General features: G+C 43.8%; 2 protein-coding genes across 4 annotated transcripts; one reads left to right on the top strand and one right to left on the bottom strand.

Moving 5' to 3' along the window:
* Window positions 1-2253: 2253 nt before the first annotated feature.
* Window positions 2254-13653, top strand: rcn3 (reticulocalbin 3, EF-hand calcium binding domain). 2 transcript variants are annotated; one of them, XM_078269128.1, is made up of 8 exons: window positions 2254-2311; window positions 3870-4090; window positions 4317-4510; window positions 5233-5405; window positions 5650-5710; window positions 6297-6388; window positions 6514-6621; window positions 13288-13653. In XM_078269128.1, the coding sequence occupies exons 2-8, from the start codon at window positions 3876-3878 to the stop codon at window positions 13393-13395; spliced, it is 951 nt and encodes a 316-aa protein (XP_078125254.1). In that variant the 5' UTR covers window positions 2254-2311; window positions 3870-3875; the 3' UTR covers window positions 13396-13653. The 2 variants fall into 2 exon arrangements, with proteins under 2 accessions (XP_078125254.1, XP_078125253.1); XM_078269127.1 differs by lacking the exon at window positions 13288-13653 and adding an exon at window positions 9050-9617.
* Window positions 13517-21557, bottom strand: nosip (nitric oxide synthase interacting protein). Of its 2 annotated transcripts, none has more exons than XM_078269129.1 (10): window positions 21473-21557; window positions 21121-21215; window positions 20706-20811; window positions 20512-20593; window positions 19968-20103; window positions 17909-18084; window positions 14916-15032; window positions 14669-14739; window positions 14469-14577; window positions 13517-14209 (listed from the first exon to the last, which is right to left on the bottom strand). In XM_078269129.1, exons 2-10 carry the CDS (start codon window positions 21188-21190, stop codon window positions 14138-14140), a joined length of 939 nt encoding a protein of 312 aa, XP_078125255.1. In that variant the 5' UTR covers window positions 21191-21215; window positions 21473-21557; the 3' UTR covers window positions 13517-14137. The 2 variants fall into 2 exon arrangements, with proteins under 2 accessions (XP_078125255.1, XP_078125256.1); XM_078269130.1 differs by having other exon boundaries at window positions 21389-21480.
* Window positions 21558-26668: the final 5111 nt, after the last annotated feature.

The following is a 26668-nucleotide window of genomic DNA, read 5'->3' on the forward strand; positions in this document are numbered from 1 at the left end:
TAGGATAGGCAACAATAAGCCTTCATGTATGTTAACCGGAATAAAATTATTCATCATCATGCTGAAATGACTGAAAACTTTGTGAATCATGTGAACATAAATAGAAGCTGCACAATCGCCTTACTAACTTACATTGTAGCTTGTTTCTCCGCTGCCGACTGCAGCAATCTCACTTAAAGGTCCTATGTCATGGTGCTCTTGGATGCTTTTTTATATAGACCTTAGTGGTCCCCTAATACTGTATCTGAAGTCTCTTTTATATAGACCTTAGTGGTCCCCTAATACTGTATCTGAAGTCTCTTTTATATAGACCTTAGTGGTCCCCTAATATTGTATCTGAAGTCTCTTTTATATAGGCCTTAGTGTGTCCTTGACCAACTGCCACTTTGCTCGTTTGAAAGCCATGATGTCTCTTTCTCATGGGTGGGCCAAATTCTCTGGGCAGGCAAAGCAGAGACAGGGGAGGTAACCTTCCTCCTTATGACGTCATAAGGGGAAGATTCCAGATCGGCCCATTCTGAGCTTTCATTTTCTTAAAGGCGGAGCAGGATACCCAGGGCTCGGTGTACACCTATCGCCATTTCTAGCCACTGGGGGACCATAGGCAGGCTGGGGGAACTCATATTAATGTTAAAAAACCTCATAAAGTGAAAATGTCATGCCATGGGACCTTTAATACTGGACCAATGTCAAAGATTGTTGTTCCCATCAGTCAGACACTTAACCTAACTGTAGTAACTATAAATATATGCTTGCACATTAATAGTAAACTTGCTAACCTTGTCTTTCTTATCTAATAATGTCAGAGTGTGGCATCAGGACGTTGCTGGACAAGCTACTGTTGAACTAAAGTTTCATTTATTTGCTTTCGCCGTCACTGACTATGCTGAGCTTTTGTTTCCCTCCTTTCCTATACCCCAAATTCGGTTTCAAAGTGTCTGTGCTGGGTAATATTAATATTGATCATTTATTTCTTACATAAAATAATATGGAACCATCAGCTACTCAAACAGCCATCTACTGGAGGAGGATGGAGGATGGAGGATGGATTTTGCAGCTTCTATTTATGTTCACAAAAATGCTGCAGCCTGGGACTGCACCTCAGGAGATAAACTCTAGACACCACCATCGACCTCATCCGGGACGCTGACGGGTCTGCAGACAGGCGGGAGGCTGATCAGCTGACCCTCTGCTGTTAATAAGACGTCCTGTTATTCTGGCATAGTGCATTAGACATAGTCCTCGTATACATACTGGGACATACTAAATAATGTGGCATAGATAGTCTCGCATTGCCAGACCTTCCTCCACAGCGTTGTGGAGGAAGGTCTGGCTAGTCCACACAGCTTGCCGGGATGGGAGAAAAACGTGCTCTGGTTTATTGGCATTTCTTTAAACCAATCACAATCGTCTTGGGTGGCGCTAAGCGCCGGACGGAGGAACGGTGCCTCTGCTAAATAGCCTCGGGAAGGAACTTGTTTTGGTGGAACATGTGTACTCAGATTGGACAGATAGTCTAGCTAGCTGTCTGGATTTACCCTGCAGAGATCTGAGGAGCAGTTAACCATAGGCCTCAGAAATCCACCGGAGGTTAGAACGCCAACACAAAGAAAGAGGAAGGGGACGGACATCCAGCCGAAATGGGGGACATCCGGTGGAATTTTTGCCGGCACCTGAACAATCACAGAAATGAAACAATGTCGATACAGACTAAAGCATAGATAGTAGGAAGCATGGTGATATACTTCTGGCTCAGTGGAACAATCATGATGTCTTCAGCTAAACTTACTTTCCTTCTCTCAAGCTTCAGTCAACAACAGTGCACTAACTTTACCCATACAGTCTCCGTACACTGTTTATTTTTTAACAGATTAACAGAAACGGCTCAAAACATGTAGTGATAGTGTGTGTGTGTGTGTGTGTGTTTTGAATTTGTAAAATTTTCTGTAGGCTACAGTAATTTATCATGATCAGGGTCTGTGTCAGCGAACGTTGTTCCTGGGTTGTAGTTTGGTTTCTACAAAGCCTCCCGCTGATGAGAAGGTCTACATGCAACTCAATAAAAAGAAAAGAAAATAAAAAAAATAAAAAAAAGTCCATGTAGTTGTCGGCTCTTGCGTGACAACGTGGCGGTTAACAGCCAATAAGAATTGATCCTACTTTTTTATTGGTTAGAAGCCCGTGTAGGGCGTCGCTCATTGGGCAGCTGAACAACAAGGCCCGCCTCCTCGAGCCAGTTATTTAAAAGGGTCGGAGTGCCAACGCGGACTGCTTTGCTGTTCTCACACTGCGAGGGAGGGAGGAGAAACTGGTGAGTTCATTAGTCTCTTTCCTCTGACAATTTCTTTCATAGTAATAATATTAATATAGTATTATATTATATATCAGAAAAAAAAGCCTGGCTAACTAACGGTGTAGTTTGAACATGAGGGGCAGTGTGTGTATAGACTGCAGCAGGGCTGCCTGCTCTCTGCCATCAATGTAACACTGGATGGACTATTGATTGTATCAATAGTTATCTATTTGATATGAGAAGATGTTTGTGGATCTCATAGATATATATACTGTCAGTATATATGTATATATACTATATATATGTGTGGATCTGAGCTCAGTTTAACCCTATGATGACACACTCTTACACCGTTATATCTCACTTTATTGGGTGGAGAAAAAATGATTGGGTCGACCACAGAGACTAAAGAGCAGAGTTATATTAGTTTATACATTATGAATAAAGAGCAGGGTTATATTAGTTTATACATTATGAATATTAGTTTATACATTATGAATAAAGAGCAGAGTTATATTAGTTTATACATTATGAATAAAGAGCAGAGTTATATTAGTTTATACATAATGATTAAAGAGCAGGGTTATATTAGTTTAGTATGCTGATGGCATGGTCTAAATGGAATGGTGCCCAATGAGCACCTAGAGACTGATGGGTAGGACTAGTCTTAAGTAAAGGCTCTGACACACCAACCCAACGGCCGACCTACGGCAGAAAAGGCAGTCGGACTGATCAGTCGGCTCCCTGAGGTAAAAAAAAGTGCCTCGGAACACACCGAAGCGACGCCGACCTGAGCGTACGTTCTGCGCGTGCGCGAGACGTAATACGTCTCCATAACAGCAGGCGGCGCTAATCTGTATTGTCGCCCAAAAAATGAAAACCGGCAGCTGATTGGACGAACGCGTTATAACATTTTAAGCGAGAGATAGGCCGTGTAGTTGCTGAATCTGTCTTCATTTCAGATCGACAAAGGTCAGTTTGAAAGATTTTCGTCAGATTTTGAGAGGCGTTAGTCACGCTCATCCCGCTCGCCATTTCCGGGTTAGCGCTCCACCAATCAGATTGGTCATTGAGTCCGACTGCCCGCCTTCCGATTCAACAAGTCAAATCGGCCCAAATGAAGGCCGACGGCCCCTCAGACTGACGACGGGACGGAACACACCGAACAGACTCGAGTCACCGACCTCGCCAGACTGTCCGACGGCCGATTATCGGGTTGGTGTATCAGGGCCTTAACAGAGACTGTCAGACTGACCTGTGGGGGGGCGCTGTGCTCTGTCAGTCCAAGCATTTCAATCAGCACTGTAGATTCATGATATTTCATTTATTTATTTTTACATCATCATCTTTTATGCTTTAAGCATTTTGTTGATTTGTTCTTATGCTGTTCGTATGTTTTTGGGATCAAAAGAATAATGTTCACGTTGGTGGCCAGTAATTAAAACTGACATTGTCTGTCCCTCCCACCCACCCACACACACACACACACACACACACACACACACACACACACACACACACACGCACACACGCACACACACACACGCACACACACACAACACACGCACACCCCCAGTCTACCATGCTTCTGAAGTCCTTAGTGTCCCTGTGCGTCCTGGCTGTGGCTGCCTTGGCTGTCCCCGCTCAGGAGAAGCGCGTCCATCACCACGGTGATCTGAGCGAGCGTCCCCATGACGACGCTCACGGCTTCCAGTACGACCACGAGGCCTTCCTCGGGAAGGAGGAGGCCAAGACCTTCGACCAGCTGACCCCCGACGAGAGCAAGGACAAGCTAGCGTAGGTTCCACTCTCCTCTGTCTGTCCCTGCTGTCCTCTACTCTCCTCTGTCTGTCCCACTGGCCACTACTGTCCTCTGTCTGTCCCTGCTGTCCTCTGCTCTCCTCTGTCTGGCCCTTCTGTCCTCTACTCTCCTCTGTCTGTCCCACTGGCCACTACTGTCCTCTGTCTGTCCTCCTCTGGCATGGAGGGACAGATGATTTCAGTTCTCCATGTGTCCACACAGGAAGATCGTGGAGCGCATCGACACGGACCAGGACGGCTACGTCAGCCACGCAGAGCTGCACTCGTGGATCAGACACCGGCAGCGACGGTACATCCAGGAGAACGTGGACAAACACTGGAAGGACTACGACAAAAACCAGGACGGGAAGATAGCCTGGGACGAGTACAAAAACACCACCTACGGATACTATCTGGGTAATCAACCTCCGTCCTGACTCTCCAACTCTTTCTTCTCCCTTCTTTAAGTATCGCGATTTTTACATTAATTGATTTTTTTTTCCCCTTCTAAACCTTACTAATTATTGAGCAGACAACACGGACCCTGCTCCACTCAGCTAGTGTTCTAGAAGGCTGAATATCCAAAGTAACGAGCAACTCCAGCCATAGCAGATAAAATGACAAATAAGGTCCTACCACAGCCCTCCTCTACAGTATACAGTCCATCTGTCCCTCGGTACAGGCCGTGTGCTGGACAGACACGCACTGGGGAGGCAGGCTACACACAGACAAATATAGGCTATACTATGCACACTGACGGCACTTGAGTAACAATGTTTGACAAAATAAGCTCAATCTCAAAAGGTGCACTTACTTGCTTTTCTGGAGCTTCATGCAGCAGATGGAAGTGGCCCGTTGGTGTCTTGAGTTGAAATTATTTATCTCAGATCAGGAATGACCGATGAATGTCAGACTCAGCTGTCATCTTAAGGTCCGTCTATCAGCTGTTCTGGAGCCCTTAAACGCTATTGCACGAGCTTCACAGCAGACGGAATGTGCTCACTGAATCTTCCATTTTTCTGAGCACTTAAATATAGACTTCTACACAGATAAAGATGTGGATCTGTTTCGACAGAAATACTTAAGGAGACACCGTCTGTGTGGAGCACCGAAATGAAAACCCAAGCTTTTGTTTTCAGGTGAAGAGTTTGATGACGTTGACGACAAGGAGACCTATAAATCCATGCTGAAGCGGGACGAGAGACGCTTCAGGACAGCGGACCGAGACGGCGACAGGATCGCCACACGCGAGGAGTTCACTGCCTTCCTTCACCCGGAGGAGTATGATTACATGAGAGACGTGGTGGTGCAGGTAGAACCCACTCTCTACTGTTTCATCAGTGTTCTTACCCCCCGGGGGGAAGCTGTGTGGCTTGGCTTTACCTTTGGGTTCAAACTCAGCACCGGTTTAGCTCCTAGCCTGGCAGCTATCATACTGTTGATATAGCAGTGATATAGTCAGGTCACCTTGTTTTTCTTAATGTTCAGATACCTTGGAAATAAAGGACTTGATCACTACATGAACCAACTGAGAACTAAATCATCTTGTCCTTTAGGAAACTGTGGAAGACATCGATAAGAACGGCGATGGCAAGATCAACATAGATGAATACATCGGTAGGTTTCCTCTCAGACCAACGTCCCCCTTCATTCCTAACCTGGGAGCCATCTGTTTTATAATATGTCCTATATGTCCTATAATCTGTCCTATGATGTGTCCTATAATCTGTCCTATATGTCCTATAATCTGTTCTATATGTCCTATAAACTGTCCTATATGTCCTATGATGTGTCCTATGATGTGTCCTATAATCTGTCCTATGATGTGTCCTAAAATATGTCCTATAATGTGTCCTATGATGTGTCCTATAATGTGTCCTATAATGTGTCCTATTATGTGTCCTATAATGTGTCCTATAATGTGTCCTATAATATGTCCTATAATGTGTCCTATATTTCCTATAATGTGTCCTATAATATTTTCTATAATGTGTCCTATAATATGTCCTATAATGTGTCCTATAATGTGTCCTATAATGTGTCCTATAATGTGTCCTATAATATTTTCTATAATATGTCCTATAATGTGTCCTATAATATGTCCTATAATGTGTCCTATAATATTTCCTATAATGTGTCCTATAATGTGTCCTATAATATGTCCTATGTGTCCTATGATGTGTGTCCTGCTGCTGCTCCACAGGCGACATGTTCATCCCCGAGGATGGGGAGAGCGAGCCTGACTGGGTCCACACAGAGAGGAAACACTTCTCAGAGTTCAGAGACGCCAACAAGGTAAAAGCTCGTCTGGATCCACCATGGTTCATTTCCAGAACTCCGTCCTCTTAATTGATTAAAATGAGGGGGCTAGGGTTGTGTTTGTGCTGTCTGTTCTTCCACTGTGTTCCTGTGTTGTACAGGATGGTTACCTGGATGCAGCTGAGGTGGCCAACTGGGTTCTGCCTGGAGAGGTGGACCACGCTGACAATGAAGCCAAACACTTGATCCACGAGACGGACACCAACAAGGTAGACCTGGCTGGGACTCACTCACACACACACTGAAGCACACTTCCAGGGTGACTTCCTGTTTGAGCTTTATGTCCACTGGGCTCCAGGCAGAGAACTGGGACTGCCAGGACATTCAGTCCACTTTATTTATTAAACATGTACCATTGTTAGTATGTGACAGTGCAGGTGTAAACGGGGAGTTTTGTGAAAACTCTCTTCGATGGTGGGTTCAGAGATGCTCCAACATCTAACACAGGTGCCAGCTGAAACACATATTGGGGGATGGATCTTGTTCTTTCCATCTTCTACATTAAAGGTTTGCAGCTGAGTTTGAAAGGTGGTCGCCCCTAGCAACTGCAAAACCATCCACCGTAATGTGACAGACACAGGTCAACGCTGGGTCTGCAAAAAAGACTTTCGTAGTAAGAGAGAGAGAAGGTAGTAAATACATTGAAGTATATACACGTTAAGGATGGGGCTGGTTATATTCTTTATTTTTCTGATTATGTCAACAAATCCCACACGCCGAGCCAAAGCATCCTACTAACACGTGTTATGTAGCGCTGCAAAGATGAATCGATTAGTTGTTAAAGGTCCAATGTGTAGGAATTTCTCCCATCTAGCGTTGAGATCATATATATCGCAATCAACTCTCTCGCGCCACTCAGTTCAAAGTACGTATCACAGCTACGGTAGCCTTCACGCTTCAAAAAGACGCTCTCTTGATCTTTTCAATATTTAAGACTCCTGATCCTGAAATTTGGATTTTGAATACGTGTGGTCCTCCATGTTTCCTTCTTCAAACTCGCCGGGGCCGGGAAGCTACGATACCCATTAGCAGCATTAGCAGCACCCTGTGAGTTTATCAGCAGTATGTCCTGTATGTCCCTTACCGGCTAACGTAGTTCAAGATGGAGCATGAATATGGAGCGTCTACCCCAGTTCATGCGAACGCAAATGTAAAATTCCAAGCCAAAAGGAATACTTGGAATTGATGGCGGTGGTAAATATTCATGAAAAAGGACACGTTTGTGAACACAGATTTTGATAATGAACAACTAAACACACTGGACACTGGAAATATTTTGCTAATCGGTTTGAGTCATTGAAAAAAAACTAAAAACAGTCAGACTTGTTAAATGTGAATATTTTTCTAGTTTCTTCACTCCTCTGTGACAGTAAACTGAGTATCTTTGAGTTTCACCATTTTCTGACTTGTTAGAGACCAAACAACCAATCCATTCATCCATAAAATAATCCACACATTAATCCATGATGACAATAGTCGGTATAGCTGCAGCTCTGATTGTGCGTGCATTCAAAGTCTGATACATGCGCTGTTCTTCTTCCTGTTTGACGCTTGATTCAAAACTAGAGTGAGCAGCTATTTGAGGAAGTAAGTGAAGTCACTGATCGATTCCTGGCCCCACATGTCAAAGTGTCCTTGGGCAAGACACTGAACCTCCAAATGAAACAACAAAATGCTGTGTGTGTTGGCCGAGGCTACCAGTGTATCGCTGTGTGAGGGTAGAGCAGAGTGCACATGTGCTGGCTTGGCTCAGCACGGCACGGCACAGATTCCAACAGTCCTCCGTGCCTCTGAGTCGGACACAGCGCTCTCTTAAAAACAGCCGACGTGTGAAGCTAAATCTGTCCGTGGAAGAATGCTTTATTCCAGCAGATATCCTGGTTAGATTGAGCCAGGTTCCGTAACACTCCCTCGCTGTAACCTCGCTTAGTGAAATAAAGCCGATTTCTGAAAGTACACACAGGAATGCAGTAACTAACGCTCCAAGCCCAGAGGATGCAGTAAGCAGCTGGCCCGGGTCCAGTTTTGGAACTACTCTGATAAAAGCCCGTCTCTGGCGCTGCTCGCCGCGTTAAAACTAGTAATAGAAACAAATGAGCACGGCATGGTTTGGCTCAGCTTGGCCTGAGCGCCGATAGAAAACATCTGGGGATCTGTTGACATCACCAGCCCTGTCCTTTACAGTTTCCTTCCAACAGTCAGCATTATACACTGAGGGGCCACTTTATTAGTTACACCAACAGTAACTACAACCAAAGAAACTGTGAATGGAGACTGAACTGAAAGCAGAACCGTACTCCACTTCTAACCACTGAACATACTACAGTATCTGTGTACAGTAGACTATATATCTACAGTATGTATGCAGCATAAAGTAGTGTACAGTGCACATACTGCTGCACAGCAGTCTAACTAATGACAGACAGACAGACAGAGAGACAGACAGACAGGCAGGCAGGCTATCAGAAATATTAGCAGACGGATAATTAATGTGTAATTGTGGGTTAATTCTTCTGTGTGTGTGTGTGTGTGTGTCTTGCTTTCTCTCCTCCTGTTTGTCATCACCTCATGATTCCTCCTTCTCTGTCTTTCAATCATAAACCAATCAACCAATGGGATGTCCCGATCAAACCACAGGACCAGAAAATCACCAAGCAGGAGATTCTGGCCAACTGGAACATGTTTGTGGGCAGCCAGGCCACCAATTACGGCGAAGACCTGACCAGGAGACACGATGAACTCTGATCACAAGCTCCACGCTATGGAGAATATGGTTACCGGGGGTTACGGGGGGAGGGGGGGGGGGGAGTAAGGTTCTCACTCTGGACTACACACACACACACACACACATGCGCTCACATACTGTGTATGTGAATACAGAGGACACTGACGGTCACGCACGCACGCACGCACACACACACACACACACACACACACACACACACTTCTTTCTGTTTGTTTTATTTACATGTCCATGTGATCTTTTTTATACTGAGATGCATATCCTCATAGATGACATATAGCTGTTATATAGCCCAGTGAAAACTACGTATCTCCGAAATGACAAACTAATGTCCAACGTGCACTGGCGTCCAGCTGAACGAAAGCTTTTTCTCTGAGAGGTCGACATGCTCTCGACACACGCCGATGCATTTGTTCTTCCAAAGAGCAGCAAACAATGCACAATGGGATGGGGGGGTGGGAAGGGGGGGGGGGACAAAAGGGCTGTGTCACTGAATTGATGGGCTTTGACTATTAAAGTCTTGTTTTTGTTTTTTTTCTATAAATGCAGTTATGTTTTTGTAGTTCTGATCCATGAAATGAAGTCCGTGTATCTCTCTCTACATGCACCGGATGGACGGACGGACGGACGGGGGTTCTGTTCTGTTTCTAAGATATATTACATTTGGTTTGAAGGTGTTACATCTGCTAAAGCAGAGGCAGGGCTATTAACATTAGGGTTGGGTATTGTTTGGATTTTTACAATTCTGATGCCGAACCGGTACTTTCAAAAACGATTACGATTCCTAACCCCATTTTTGAAAAACTGAAAAATGACATCAAAGAAAAGTTGTTTTTTTTATTGAAAATTATTTAAATTTAACAATATATTAACGTTTTAAAGTACTTAAATATACATATAATAAGTAAACCTAAGTCACCAAACACAACTACAATGATTTAATAATAAATAACAGTTACACTATTAACAAGTACCAACAAAATAAATGTTGAGTTGGTATGCTAACTAAACTAGCTTCAAACTTTAGCAGTTCTTTTGCAGAAAAATGAAAAATGACCATATTTGCCTTCTCTGGCGAGGTACGACACCTCTCCTGACTTATGGCATGTCCTGCTTTTACGTCCGTTTTGGTGAGCCCAGAGGGCAAACATGGCATTTTAAAAGTAGCCTACATTTACGGTAAGCTAGCTAACGGTAGACTACAGAGAAAGTGTGATATATTTACGAGTTTTTTTGTGATTGTTGCGGGCAAAAATCCTTGATTATGCGGCACGTTGTCTTAAAAAATGCGATGGAATATGCGGGATATTTATGAAATTGCGGGAACTTGCAAAAACGGCGGTTTCATCGTGGCTTCATCGCGGGGTTTGCAGCTTTTCGATGATGTTCACGTCGCGTAATTGCGTCACTTCATAACGTTCCCATGGCAACAGGGGAAAATGGCTGCTCTTGTGTGAAGTAAACGCAACATTTTTCAACTTTCTGCTAAGATATGTGTGACTTTTTTGCAACGATAATGCGGGGATTTTGAAATCATGCAAGCCCCGCATATTTTGCGCGGAAATCGGCAATTTATGCGGCAAAAGTGCGGCGAATTTGAAAAAATGCGCCCCCCCCCCCGCATAAATATACGGACTTTGGCTGATTATGCATTGAATTATGCGATCGCATAATCGAGTTTCTCTGGAGGGACTGAATCTGGTCAGATTCCTACCGGTTGCGTAGGAAACGGTTCCATAGTGGAACCGGGTTTCGGTACCCAACCCTAATTAACATGTATCAACTTTCAGCAGAATCCTATTGTGATAATATGATCTCTACTAACACTAATGAATAATATCAAGCAGTTGTATTTAAAACGCAGAAGAGTAGGACAATACGTGTGCTTTAGAGGACCAAACCTTCATGAGCAGCATCTCTCACTGTCACACCTAGTTGGAATGAAAACATCTGTCTGCTGCAGCGCACGTGAAAGCTGGATGATCAGCTGCCTCTGGGCACACTCACTCTGTCACTACATGTTTGGGAATGTAATAACTTTGAGATTTGGCAGGGAGTCTCCATGCAGCTCCTCCATTACTTCAGCTGATGTTCTCACATGGTGCTTCTTCCTAAAGTTCTATTTGACAAATGGACCCTCTCCGGATGCTCAACACATTTGACGTTTGCAAGTTGTCATTTCAAGTCCACAAGACATTATAGTAAGTATAGTCTCGCTTTGTCAGACCTTCCTCCTCCACAGCGCTACGGAGGAGGGTCTGGCTAGTCCACACAGCATTCTGGGATGGGAAAACAACGTGCTCTGGTTTATTGGCATTTCTTCAAACCAATCACAATCGTCTTGGGCGGGGCTAAGCGCCGGACGGAGCCACGGTGCCTCTGCAAAATAGCCTCGGGAAGGAACTTGTTTTGGTGGAACATGTGTACACTTTGTCTGAGCTCTTGGCCCCGCCTTCCTGAAAAGCCCAGTCTGCTCTGATTGATCAACTGGCCCACTCTGTTGTGATTGGCCAATCAAATTGAAACTGCGCTTGCTCAGGCAGCACCAATGGGCAGCACATATGAAAAACTGGGGAGGCTTTCTCAATCAGTGACATCACTATTGGAGGAATTTCAAACAGGAATGTGGGCGAGCCATTTCAGGCAGTTGAGAAAAAGTGCTGTCTGTGGGAGAGAAAGCTCAGTTTGGAGTGAAATGTGTTTTTTGTACTTTATACATATATAACATACAGACCAAAAATTCAAAAACACACAAAGAGAAGGGGAAAAAAATCCCCAAAAGCATAATAAATAATGTAAATGTTCGATATTAAGCCCAGACAGATATCCAGCCTCCCCCACAGAAACTAAACCTGCCTCTCCAACACTGCTTCCCACTCATCTTCTAAAGCCGTGCCGGGCTCGGGCCTGTTTACAGACAACACATCACCGGCCCAAACCCTGAAACTCCAAAATAAGAAATGAATGGCCGGAGGAAAAGCAGATTAAGGCCATCTGGACAATACCCTGTCTGGACTGAGGAAGCAGTGAAGGCAACACACTGGGCTATATCAAACGGTAACACTAACACCGTATCAGACAGTAAGAAATACAATCACAATATATATTTGAAACTTGAAAAACAAACCACCAATCACCAATCCTGATTTCCAAAAGATCCCGGTGGTGTCCCCAAAATTGTTATGTGCCCATTTTGTCTAGGAGTGGGGGACAAACAATGAAATAAACCCGGGGGGAACCCAGGGAAAGGCGGAATCAGTTCAGGGATGAAAAAAAGAACAAATAACTGAAAGCTCCTAAAAGAAGACAGATATATTGGATGAAGTTAACTAAAATGCTAAATGTTTAATAAACTAAACCAACTGCACACAACCGCAACCACTTTAATGTTCCACAATGCAATCCAAAGCACTAACCCACAGACGTTACTAACCCACAGAGATTACTAACCCACAGACGTTACTAACCCACAGAGGTTACTAACCCACAGAGATTACTAACCCACAGACGTTACTAACCCACAGAGATTACTAACCCACAGACGTTACTAACCCACAGACGTTACTAACCCACAGAGATTACTAACCCACAGACGTTACTAACCCACAGACGTTACTAACCCACAGAGATTACTAACCCACAGACGTTACTAACCCACAGAGATTACTAACCCACAGAGATTACTAACCCACAGAGATTACTAACCCACAGAGATTACTAACCCACAGAGATGATAATCAAATGATGTATGCATTACATTACAATTCTTCAGCCATATACACAATTTGTGCATTGCAAATAGTATATGCATGTTGTGAAGTACTGAGTCTAGTGATGTAGCTCATAAAACTGTAACTTGAGAGCAAAACTAAGTTGACAGAACTAATAGGCTTTAGTAAAAAACGCTCAAACAGCAGAACAGGCTCTCTCCTGAGAACTAGGTTCTTGACTGTTCACATACTTCATATATTTATTACATCTTTAGGTATTTGGCTATAGTGTTCATCACTTATATATATATATATGTATATCTCATGTTTATGCCTAGTCTTGTGTCAGCCTATGTTGCCATGTGGAGTTCCAGCCGTGAGTATTTATTTCTCTCCTCCCTGTGCTCTGCTCCACTCGGCAGGACGGCCGGCTGACTCTCTCTGAGCTGCTCGACAACCTGGACTCCATCAAGTCCAGCACCATCACCGACTACGGAGGCATGAGGGTCGACGAGCACGATGAACTGTGAGAAATGTCCCACAGCACACCAGGAACACCTCTCATCATGTGCATGTGATCTGCAAATACCCCCCCCCCCCAACTCTCCAGACTTCCAATCTCTGAAACTACTTCCAATAAAAACAACCAGCTATGGGTTCCATATGATTAACGTTTAATGGAAATGACTTGAAACTCTCTTGAAGTGATCTTAACAGCCGACATCATGTCTACCTAACATTTTTGTCAAAATAATGTGACATCATTGTGTTGAATGCACAATGTCACGCAGGTGTCTCAAAATATATATCAACACGCAAACATGACTTAAACTTATATGCAGTTTAATCAAATATCAAATATAAAAGCTACGAAACATTTACAGTATCTCGTCATCAGGATGGAACATTCTATCAGACTAATCCCATGGCTCTGAATTTGAATATATTTTGCAGCCCGTGGCAAAGAATTAATGATTGATAGATCAATTCATTGGATTCTGCCTTATAATGAGCAAGATAAGGATGCAAGACTGCAACCTGACCGGAGTCTTCTGCCAAGTCTCGTCTTATATAGACACTTAGTCAGATAACATGTAATGGTCTATGATGGTAAAAAATGCCAGTTAGCTATAGGAACAAGAAAAATATTTCAGCAAAAAAACTAAGACAACTAAATAGGTGAAGGTTGTAAACGTGCTGGGAGAAGCAGTCAGTGAGCTTGGCTGTCCACGGAACCAGCCCGACACCGCTGTGCATGCAGCAGGCCTCGCCTCACACTTGCATGACTGGACGAGCCTCTTTGGCACTGAGGTCAATCCCCGAGGCAGCGAAGCCGGTTCCCCCCTGTCAGAACACAGGACACAGCATCAGCACCACTGCAACACTGAGGACACTTTGGAGAGTAGAGACACTAGCACAGCCTGGCCCTGCATTCAGCATGGAAGGACAGAAACCAGCAGCCCTAAAAGATGGTTAATGTCTCCTAACCCCCAGAGATGATTAAATCCAATGTACAAGACTGGCTTTTTGGAAGAACTCAGTATTCAAACCCTGGAGAAATGGTGATTGGCCCCCCCAGCGCTACATAGACGTTCATACGTACCCTCTGGAGGGGGATGATGTCTCTGTCGGACAGCTTGTCTCCAGTCATAGGATCAATCATGTCCTTCTTGATCAACTTGTCCACACACTCCTGCGTCACCACGGCGCCCCTGAACACAGACAAGAGAGGGTTATCCTCTGAGAGAACACTTGTGGGGAACATCTGGATGTCAAAGTGGAGGCAGACATGTCGACACTCACGAGTGCCGCAGGACAGCGCAGGGGACGCTGTTTCCTAGGACGTCTCTGGTTACTGCACAGACATACCTGTCCTGAAGAGACGAGACACGTCAGCTGCCACAGTGCCACACACACACACACACACACAACAGCATGAAGACACTATATCATTTTTACAGCTTTTTACAGTAGGGCTGGACCCAAATACTCCAATATTTCTTTAAGCGGTAGGTATTTGATTTGGGGGGGGCTGGGGGGGGTAACTGACCTGGCGGGTGAGCAGGGCCACGCGGTCCAGGCTGGGGTCCAACGGGGTGAAGCGCACGCTGATAAGCTCGTTCATCCTGATGGCTCGTCCTGACATGGGACATAACACCGCCTTGCTCTGCAGCACAGACAAGGCCAGGGGTTAAAAAGTGCACGTTGCAGTGCGCACACACACACACACGATTATTTTGACTCAACCCCACATACTCACTAGAGCAGGGGTATTCAGTCAAAATTCAAAAAGGTCCAGTTACTAAAGGTCCTAAAGGTCCTAACCTCATAATGTCTAAATGACGTCCTATAGTCTACCCCTACGTCTATCAAATACAATCAACTATTGTCAAATAGTAGAATACTTTCAACATACAGACACACTGAATTTGTATGGAACTTGTATAGAAAACAAATAGCTATATTTACTGGTACTGTCTACTGGTACAGAAACAGCACCGAACAGGACCGCCACCCTGCAGAGAGTGACACGGTAGACAATCCATTTGATTGGCTTAATTGAGTGAAGCAACTGCCGTTTTAACTGGATTATCTGCGCGGTCTGTAGCTGCGATCGTCAGAAAAAAAAGCAATGCTCCGTTAGGATTATTTATTTATTCTCAGAAATTGGTCACAGGTTAGGAAAGAACCGTCACCGTCCAGGTCCAGGCCGCGGTCTGCCATGTGGCGATGCCCACGTTAGAGCATTAAATGTGGATTATTCCGCCACTGAAAATAATCAACAAATGCACTTTCCTCCTGTTTGAGTTATGTTTGCTTACAACTACGGTGACCAACTCTTTTAGGAAATTACCGGGCTTTTTATAAAAAAAATGTGAAATTTAAAAATGTGTGAGCTGGGAGAGCCAAAATAAAGGCAGCAGGAGATGTGTGATATTATTCAGCAGCACTGCATGACAAGTGGAAACAGTATGCAGGGGGAAACTGTCAACAAGCAAGTTCACTTTGTTTATTCCTTCGAGGCCTGCACAATATTCCTATCATATTCCTGTTGGATTCATAACTTCAGTGATCTCAACATACTTTAGTTTTCCTAACACCAACATAATATTTAAAAATATTCTAGCATATATTAATATACGTTCTGTTGTAGCTACTACTGTAGATATGATATGAGTATAATATTAGAGTGACTGAGCCTCTTTGGATAACAGAGAAGTCCCAGCATTCCATCCATTGACAATAGTTCACCACAATGAAACAAGAGGCCAAAAACAGATTATTTATCCAGATTATTTCCTCCGCCAAGGAACTGATGTTTTTACTTCTGTCTGTCTGTCTGTCTGTCTGTCTGTCTGTAGTATCACACAATAACTAGTACTCTACTGCTCAGTGACAGCTTCAGTCCATGGGTCCGGGGTCAGCCTGCCTCCTGTCTCTGAAATAGTGTGGACATGAAAGACAGACAGACACACAGAACAAACACGCAGAGAACAGCATGACATTTAAACTAACTCAGAGCACACACACAGAGCATGGCTGCACGGGGCTGGACACCTGCAGGACACCAGCTGAACAACAGCTAGACAACACCAGCTGGACAACAGCTGGACACCTGCTGGACAACAGCTAGACAACAGCTAGACAACTGCTAGACACCTGCTGGACAACAGCTGGACACCTGCTGGACACCTGCTGGACAACAGCTAGACACCAGCTGGTGCTTTCCCCTGCTCTGCTGTCAGAACTAATCTAAATCCAGTGTGATGTTGAGATGTCCCGAGTGTGGACAGTAGTGGTGTCTCTGAGACAGACATGTATAAAGTACTAGAGACCCAGACTTGAGTAAAAGTACAAGTGCTCGATCACAGTTCCTTTGGCTGTAGCAGCAGTACAAGGACAGGAATGTACAAGAGCAGTATGATAGCCAGCTAGGTAACGTTAACGTAAGTCAACATGTCATGAACCGCGGGTAGCTAGTTAGCTAGCGCTTACTGATAGCTCAAGCTGGTGTGCCATTTGTGTATTAGATTTGTAACTTACCTATATATGTTTCTTCAAATTTGACGCAGATTTTTTTTGAAGGCCATTATTTCGCGCTCTTTCGGGAGGCAGAGTAGGCACTTCATTCTATATGAATTGTCTTTGACTCCGACAAATGAAAACATTGGGGCTGCAGTCACTTCACACTGTGATACAGACATGTTTCAGGTGGGACTTTGACGTCAAAGGGACCTCGCTGCTGCAGACACGAGAGCAACACGTTCAACTGAAACTAGATGGACATCGCCAAGCTGCAGCTCAACACTTAGCCAGTATTCTCCATCAGTTCATTCATTCATTAGGATTCTCCGTGTGTACAGTGCTCAGCATAAGTGAATACACCCATGCTAAAGTTGACTAAAAAGAGGAATTTATAAAAAAAAAAAAAAAAAAAAATCATCTTTTTGGAAATTGATCTTAATGCCTTAATTTAAAAAAAAAAATTATATATATATATATATATATAAGGAAAAATCCAACCTTTAAGGACACCAATTTTGGCATGGGGTACTTTCCATAAAATCATCTCTCAATGCAAATCAAACCAGCTATTAGACTAACTGGAATAAAACCATGCCAATCTCTAGGTATGGTGAAGGGGATGTGATGATGTGGGGGGGCTATTTTAATTCCAAAGACCAAGGGAACTTTATCAGGATCATAGTATCCTGGATCCATGAAATAACTGGTCTTTAAAAATAAACATCTGCCTGCCTCTATGGGGATTTAACATAGGGGTGTGCTTACTTATGCCCCCTGTATTTTAAGGAAGAACATTTATTTATTTATGTACGATACATTATTCATTCACAAAGAAAATTGGTGTCCTTAAAGGTTGGATTTTTCCTCATTTTTTTAATTAAGGCGATTTCCAAAAGATGATTTTTTTTATTCCTCTTTTTAGTCAACTTTAGCATGGGTTTATTCACTTATGCTGAACACTGTACACATTAGCAGACATGAGTCAGCAGCCAGACAGAGCAAGGGGGAGACACTCACGGGTTTCTTGAGCAGGGTGGGCTTGGCCTCTGGAGTCAGACAGGGGACCCAGAAGCTGGGCAGGCTGAGGCTGGACGAGGACGAGGACGCCGAGGACACCGAGGATGAAGAGGACGAAGAGGACTCTGCCGCCGAGCTGCTGTCTGCTCGGCCCGGATCACCTCCTCTATTCAGCCCTGCAGGGTCAAACGTCACACTTTACTGACAAGCATTCAACTTATCATTAATAACTGTTCCAATTATGACGCATGAGACGTTATAAGCAATTCATAAATTGGGACTAGGACAACTACTACTACATGTCACTGTGAAATCCTAGCGTATAATGACAATGATGATAATAAATCCTAGAAGACGAAGACATGGTTGTCACGACTCAAAATACTAGCTACGTGTTCATCGGGTCCCGGGACACCAGCCAGAGCCTCCATTTCAACAATGAATGAATGAAAAATAGCAATGCGTGTTAGGGCCTACGTACTGTTGCAGCCAATGAGCAGCAGCCGACGGGAGCTGGCTGCAGGACGACTCAGTCACCATGAACAGTTTTTAACGTTCTATCAGAATATAACTACTCGAGAGTCTGCTCTTGAGACTTTGCTCCATTTTTTCGGGACGTCTGGTCACCCTAGTTTTCACTGAACCCTACTTGCGCTTCTGTGTCTGCACCGTGGCCTAGCCGGGCTTAAGTGAGTGAGACGGTAAACTGACTTCAGATCTGTCACGGTAATAGTCCGGCTGCTTCCCAGCACGACTCCATCAAAAGGCTTCAGCATGCATATTACTTATGTTATTACATACTTAACATTTTTTAAATGGTACTGATGAATGTTATCATGTAAATTGAGCCAAATGACCGCTACAAGAAATCTTTCCTACCACAGGCAATACAACTTTCTAACACTTCATCACTGAGTGTTAGGCTACGCTGTAGATGCAAACGATCTGAAGAGAAAACGCAGAAGTGGCGTTGCGTTCTCACTTTTTATTCCGCGTTTAGAGGCGCGCTCTGGGGGGGGGGAAATCTGCGTGCATATGGTGACGCAAAAGTGTGTGAAAATCGATGTATGCGCACTGGGCGGCTGGGTGGTAGTGTGAAGCACTGCCCACACAACACCACAAAGTCCGCGCGCCTGCGTACAACCTTCCTTCTACTTCTCTCCCTAGTAGCGCCAAACCAAAACATGGCGAGGCTGTGGATACCCAACGGCGGAGTGGCCATGGGCGAGTAATCACTCTATATTTTGATTCATGTAACGAAATATGGAGTGGGTCGCCAGCCACCACAACAGTAGAGGCTGGTGTTGAAAGATCATCAGCAGACCTTTGCGTTTTTACCCTTTAGACGGGAACGTGAAGGTGGAGCGTTTTCTGGAGGGTGGTTTCACTTTTTTGGGCGTTTTTAAGCCCCAAAAACGCTGTCGCCGTCTAAACGAAAGGCACATCACACACTCATCACTTTGTATTTTTTGAATAGTTGTTCTTGTATTCTATCCTGTTAATTATTTCTCGTATATTCTGTATGTTTGCAGTGTGTCTTATATTTTGCTGCTGAAGCACTGACATTTCCCAATTTGGGATCAATAAAGTCCATCTAGTGTAATCTAATTTTTGCTTTACATTTTGTACAAAACTGTACAGTAAAATAACTTCAGATTTGACATGACCATAGACACTGCGTGGCCGGGTTGGCTCAGTGGGTAGAGCAGGCGCACATATACTGAGAGGCTTGTGTCTCGACGCAGAGGTCCAGGGTACGAGTTCGACCTGCGACGACGATTCCCTCCCCCCCCTTTCTCACCTAGCTGTCCTATAAAAGGTGGAAAAGCCCAAAACAAATAATTCTGAGTATGTTACGATATCATGAGCGCCACTGAGCGCTGCACCTGGAAGGACCCGCAGCGCGTTTAGAGTTACCCGGGAGTTAGCAGAGCTGTGATCAGATGTTATACTTGCTGTCGTACGTTGCTGCGTGAGCGCGAGTTCAGCTGCATGGAACCAGAGCGCGGTGCTGGCGGTACTACATGGCGCTCAGTGTGGACAGCTGGCGGAGCCCTACCAGATGTGAAGGGGTTGATGGGTTTGGACACGATGCTGTTCTCCCTGGTTTTAAACAGCTCCACCCGCTCTCTCTCGGACGACTTGGACTCCAGCTGGCTGCTGCTCTTCTGCACTTGCTTCTGCTTCTCATATGCCTGCAGAAAACACCCACGACGACTCACGATTTTGCACAAGCATACGGAATTTCCTTTAATTCTTTCTATATTTTACAGAAAGTAAAATACATGTATCAATACAGGCTGTTAAATGTCAGTCTCTCGCCCCGGAAATGGAGCTTTTCCAAATTCCTATATAAAAATGTGGGTTTGCAGTTTCAGTGTGTGTCGGGTAAACTGATGCTCAGGGGCTCAAACCTTCTCTGTGATCAAATATTTGAAATGTTGTCTGACAGAAACAGGAAAAATATGAACACAGAACAAGTACATTGTGAATTAAGCTGCATTAAAACCAAGTGAGGGCACTGTCTACAAAAACAACCCGAAAACACTAGTGTGGACGTCCGTTCTGAGACGCTGTGGTGTGGACACAAGTCCAGGGCTTACCTTCATTTTTTTGGCAGTTTCCGTCTTCTGGTGCAAAATGTATTCAAGGATGGCCTGTTTTTCATACAAGAATCCATCTGGACTGAAGACAGCAACAGTTTGGTTTATAACACGTTTCTATATGTGGTCAGACGTTGGAGTTATACTGTGTGTGTGTGTGTGTGTGTGTGTGTTGGTGTTGGACAGAGACATACGTCACCACAGGGTCCCGACAGGGCTGCAGGGACAGGCAGCAGCAGTCAAAGTCTTTGATGGCGTCTTTGCCCAGTCGGATGCTCTGTGTGCCGTAACCAGACGCCGCTGTGCAGAGCAGAGCCACAGCACAGGCTTACATCACACAGGAATCGCTGTCCCACAATGCATTTAACTACACAAAATATTATAAACTATAAAATAGTATTTTGACTCCAACATGTAGGCTTTTGTGTGAAAAGGCTGCCATGCCCATATTTGGAGTGTCACTAAAGCACAACACAAACACAGAAAAAGTGAAGTGAGAAACATTTGGGTTCCGATTTCTGTGTGTGTGTGTGTGTGTGTGTGTGTGTGTGTGTGTGTGTGTGTGTGTGTGTGTGTGTGTGTGTGTGTGTGTGTCCTGGTTCTTCTCACCTGTGTCTTTCTTCTTCTCGTGGTACGTGTACACAGCCCCGGCCGTGCAGTTCTTTCCATGGCGAGTCATTCTACTTCTGCTTTATCTGGTGAATCTAGCGTTTGAACGGAAAAACAACATGGTGTTAATGTTGCTGGGCAGCATTGATGCTAAGATGCTAACATTAGCTGCTAACGTTAGCTAGATTTATTACGTACAAAAGACATGCGCACGTTAACGTATTCAGAGAACGTTAGCGTTTAACGCGTCCTGCTCAGAGGGTATTACCTGGGGGAGAACAGCACAAAACACGGAGGCCTAGTAATAATAATAATTATAATTATAATTATAATAGCAACGGCACATTATTACCATCGACAGAAGTTCTTGTTGTTGTCGCCTTCTTCTGCTTCTTCTTTTGGTTTTATAGCGAGTTGCATAGCGCCTCCTGCTGTACTGGAGTATGTAATATATATATGTATATGTATATGTGTGTGTGTGTGTGTGTGTGTGTGTGTGTGTGTGTGTGTGTGTGTGTGACGTAGTATGAGTTACCGTCCCTGGACTGCTTTACATAACTATTGTAATACATGTATTACAGTTTGTTATTGTTTACACACGTTTTTTTGAAAGCATACCTCATACCCATTCACACACACACACACACACACACACACACACACACACACACACACACAAAAGCTGAACACTGATGTCCTAAATGTCACAGACTTGAATAGAAACAGTATGACTGGAACCCTGGTATGAATGCCTCATCAGGAGACTTAGGCCTATGTATTTTTTCTCAGTTTTGCTCTCCTCCTCCTCCTCCCTCTCTCTCCAGTTGGCCAAACAGACAAGCTGACCTGAGTGTGTGGCCCTTGTGTTGCTGAAGCTCTGATTGCTAATAGAACAACCTTTAATTGATAGGACAGCTAGGTGAGAGAGAGGAGAATTAATGAACATGCACCTGTTGAACGGTCGAAAAGACAATAACAGCTTAAGGGCGGTAGGCAATTAAGGTCACAGTTATAAGAAAATTAGGAAAGTAAAGAGACCTTTCTACTGACTCTGAAAAACACCAAAAGAAAGACGCCCAGGTCCCTGCTAATCTGCGTCAACGTGCCGTAGGCATGGCGCAAGGAGGCATGAGGACAGCAGATGTGGCCAGGGCAATGCATTGCAATGTCCCTACTGTGAGACGCCAGACAGCTCTACAAGGAGACAGGAAGCACAGCTGATCGTCCTCGCAGTGGCAGACCACGTGTAAGAACACCTGCATAGGATCGGTACATCCAAATGTCACACCTGCGGGACAGGTACAGGATGGCAACAACAACCGCAAGAACTGGCCAGTCTGGTGCAGTACATGAAGAGGAGATGTACTGCAGTACTTAATGAACTGGCCAATCTGGTGCAGTACATGAAGAGGAGATGTACTGCAGTACTTAATGAACTGGCCAATCTGGTGCAGTACATGAAGAGGAGATGTACTGCAGTACTTAATGAACTGGCCAGTCTGGTGCAGTACATGAAGAGGAGATGTACTGCAGTACTTAATGAACTGGCCAATCTGGTGCAGTACATGAAGAGGAGATGTACTGCAGTACTTAATGAACTGGCCAGTCTCACATTATTCCATTTCTGATAGTCACATGTCTGTGAAAATTGTTCAGTTTATGTCTTAGTTGTTAAATCTTTTTTGGGGGCATTTCTGCCTTTATTGGATAGGAAAGCTGAGATATGAAAGGGGAGGGGGGGGAGACATGCAGGAAAACCATCATAGGTTGGACTCGAACCCTGGACCCTCTGCGTCGAGGAATAAACCTCTGCATATGTGCGCCCGCTCTACCAGCCAAGCTAACCGGCCACTTGTTAAATCTTTTAATGTTGTGGCCGGGTTGGCTCAGTGGGTAGAGCGGGCGCACGTTTACTTAGAGATTTATGTCTCTACGCAGAGGGTCCAGGCAGGTGCTTCCTGTCTCCCTGTAGTGCTGTCTAAGGTGTCTCACAGCAGGGACATTGCAATGTATTGCCCTGGCCACATCTGCTGTCCTCATGCCTCCTTGCACCATGCCACGCAGATTAGCAGGGACCCCGGGCGTCTTTCTTTTTGTGTTTTTCAGAGTCAGTAGAAAGGCCTCTTTACTTTCCTAATTTTCTTATAACTGTGACCTTAATTGCCCACCGCCCTTAGGCTGTTATTGTCTTTTCGACCGATCAACAGGTGCATGTTCATTGTTTATGGTTCATTGAGCAAGCATGGAAAACATTGTTTAAACCCTTTACAATGAAGACCTCTAAAGTTATTTAGATTTTTACAAAAGTATCTTTAAAATACAGTGTCCTGAAAAAGGGGCGTTTTTTTTTTTTGCTGAGTTTATAAGAAGACCATCAAATCTGTGTTGTGCATTATGATTCCCTATTGAGTGATAGTTACTTTACGTGATAAGTTGTACAGGGGCTTAACAGTTAGATCATATGATTTAAATCTTCATTCTCCACTTACTGTAAAAGTATGACACTATGACATACAGTGTGTCGGTAAAGGCTTCTGTGGTAAAGCCTAGGATAGCATGATTCTATTGGTTGGGCTGTTATGTAAATATTCAAGCTGTCATGTGTGTTGAGAAAAAGAAAAAAATCCAAGGCACTCTTCTTCAAAATTACTTAAAAAGCATTTTTACTGGCTATTTCATGATAGAAAATTTAAAAAACATTGGGAGAATGACATGGTGAGTAACCACTTGAAAACATGCCAAAACAATCCACTAGGTGGCTGGCTGTAAATGTTCACATACAAAAGAACAAAAAAACAAGAAACAGTTCACTAAGTGGCTATACATAGTAAAAATCCAGATACAGAGAGTCACTAGGTAGCTACATTACAAGTTAAGCCCAAACAAGTATATACAGAAAAAATGATCACAAGAAAGGACTGAAATCTATTTCTTCATTCAACCCAGGGTACAATGTGGCCTGTCAATCATATATATAAAATGTTTCTCTCTGTAAAAGTAATTTTAACCACCCCGAATGTTCTTTTTGATCGTTTCCAAACGATTTTTGTGCTCAGATACTCTGTCTTTTAGACGTCTCTTAGTCCGGCCTACATAGAAGCATCCACGTTTACATGATAACCTGTATACCACAAAAGTAGTGTTACAATTAATGAATGCTTTTATGTTGTGCATCTTGTTTGTCTTGAAATCACAGAATTGTTTGCATTCTTTAATGTTGGAACAATGATTGCAAAACCCACATTTGTAAGTACCTTTTAACTGTCTGTGAAGCCAAGTAGTCTGTTTTTTTAGCAGGAAGATGACTTGGTACTAACCTGTCGCGTAGTGTGGGAGCTCTCTTAAAGCTAATTTTTGGAGGTGCAGAAAACACCTCTCTAAGCACAGGGTCACTCTTGATAAGATTCCAATTTGAATGTATTATCCTTTTTATGGGATTTGTCAAAGAGCTATATTTTGTAACAAAATAAGCCTGGTTTTCTTTCAAAGATCATGTGTGTTATCTGAAGTCCATTTCCAAAAAGTTGAGCGTGACATATGTATGTATGACATTTGTATGTTTGGTGTGTTTTGTATGTTTGGAAACGTGGCAGTCTTCACAGCAGGCACTGGAAATATGATTGAGCTTTGGCTTCATTACAATAATTTGTGTAAGTACATCAGGGCCGTGCAGAGCTGAGCCTGACTTTCAGGCTGCTGCTGAGAAACTAGTGTGTCCTAAACCAACTGTGTTTCCCTTACAAGTCTTGTTTATTTCTGAGTGTGAACGGCAGCATTTCCTGCCTATGTGACTGTAGATTTCCTGTCAGCAGATCGCTACACCCAGTGCAAATAAAGCTCCGACAAACAGATGCACAGAATGAGAAGAAATAGCAGTCACTACACATTTCAGCTGCTGTACGGAGAGAGGAACATCATTCATAGCTGAGGGATGGGATTGGCAGTTGTTTCTATACACTCTACACAAGTAAAGACTCCACTGGTGCATTGATTACCTTGGCTCATCAGTGTTCTAGTTCAAATACATTTCAGGATTGATTGTTTTGTCAGCAAAATAGTATAACAACAAACAAACACCCAGAAAAAAATGAAAATGAATCACGATAAGCATAATAAGGGAACAGATGAGGGAAACAGAAGGAAACAGCCTGTTGAGCCTGCAGTTATCCGGACCAGACCATATAAGGTCTGACATATTCAGGCTGGTGGGTTGCTATGGTAAACACAGTTAATAAAGTCTGGAGTTAATGATGTGGTGCGAGTGGTAAAGGATGCTATGGCAGATAATAAGTAAACAAGTATCCCCCATAGAGAGTCCACCCAGCCGCTATCAGCAGCAATTCTCTTTATCTGACTCTTTGAACATATCAGACCATCAGGACACCCGTCCCACCCTGACGCCGTCCTCATATCACAACACATAGTCAACATAGAACAACGTATCAGGGATAACCTTCTCTCTCTCGCTCTCTCTTTCCATGTTTTATCAAAAAGGGAACACAATTTTAAATTTTTTTTAAATCAGCAAAAGAAAGTGAATTTCTGTTATACTAGGACTTGGTTCATGGAGATAAGCAGTAGGTTGTGCTAATGCTGCGTTCCAGGCAACCCGTAACTCGTGTTTTCACAACCTTCTACCCGTGAAAGTGCCCTGGAACGGCAGTCAAACCCGTAACTTACTACTCGTGAACTCGTACCAGATCGTTGTACTCCCAGTTACAGTTTTTGACGTCACACACACACATAAACAACAATGTCGACCCCTGTTGATGCTGTATAGACGCCGGTGATTAACAGTGAGAAATAGAAATAAATATACATAAATAGGCAACGTAAAGTAATTCCGCACATTGTAATCAAAACAATACACATACGATTGTGTACTACTACAGGTTATGTTTATTAAATGAAGCCCAAAATATGTCGCCGACTAGAAATCTCTAGTATCAGCTAGCGCTAGCTAACGTCAACGTTAGGTAGCCGCTAGCTAACGCTAGCTAGAAGGGTTTGTCGTGACTTTGCCTGGAACGCTACCAAGTTGTGAGTAGTGACTTGAAGTCGTAACGTACGGGCTGAAAATTGTGTCTGGAACGCAGCATTAATGTTGTTAGGTGCCATCTTCATTATTATAACGAGATAATGTAAGGAAAAGAGCACCAGGCTAACCCCAAATGGTGGGGGAAATGTTGCTGTGAACATACAGTCTGCCTATCGCTTAACACATATCTGATGTTTGCATATTTCAATATTCTTGATCATATGGATCATCATATTTCCACGCAAGTTTCAGATTCAGAAAATGTGTTACTACATCTATCAGTCGCTTATGCTTAACAGTAATATCAGCCTGTGTGAGACAGCTAGCATGTACACACACTGGGCAGTCCCCCCTACTCAACATATTGTATGTTGGATTATTTTTTGGGGCTTTTCTCTTTATTATAGTGACAGTTGATAGACATGAAAGGTGGGAGAGAGATGGGGGATGACACGCAGCAAAGGGCAGCAGGTCGGATTCAAACCCGCGCCGCTGCAGGACTCAGCCAAC

This window comes from Sander vitreus, chromosome 15, assembly GCF_031162955.1.
Source record: "Sander vitreus isolate 19-12246 chromosome 15, sanVit1, whole genome shotgun sequence".
Taxonomy (NCBI): Eukaryota; Metazoa; Chordata; class Actinopteri; order Perciformes; family Percidae; genus Sander; species Sander vitreus.

Coding starts and splice junctions, on each gene's coding strand:
- rcn3 (XM_078269128.1), top strand. CDS start 3,876: ATGCTTCTGAAGTCCTTAGTGTCCCTGTGCGTCCTGGCTGTGGCTGCC. Junction 4,511..5,232: donor CACCTACGGATACTATCTGG/GTAATCAACCTC, acceptor TTTTGTTTTCAG/GTGAAGAGTTTGATGACGTT. Junction 6,389..6,513: donor AGTTCAGAGACGCCAACAAG/GTAAAAGCTCGT, acceptor TGTGTTGTACAG/GATGGTTACCTGGATGCAGC.
- nosip (XM_078269129.1), bottom strand. CDS start 21,190: ATGACTCGCCATGGAAAGAACTGCACGGCCGGGGCTGTGTACACGTAC. Junction 20,594..20,705: donor TGTCGGGACCCTGTGGTGAC/GTATGTCTCTGT, acceptor TGCTGTCTTCAG/TCCAGATGGATTCTTGTATG. Junction 14,740..14,915: donor TGGCCCTGCTCACCCGCCAG/GTCAGTTACCCC, acceptor TCGTCTCTTCAG/GACAGGTATGTCTGTGCAGT.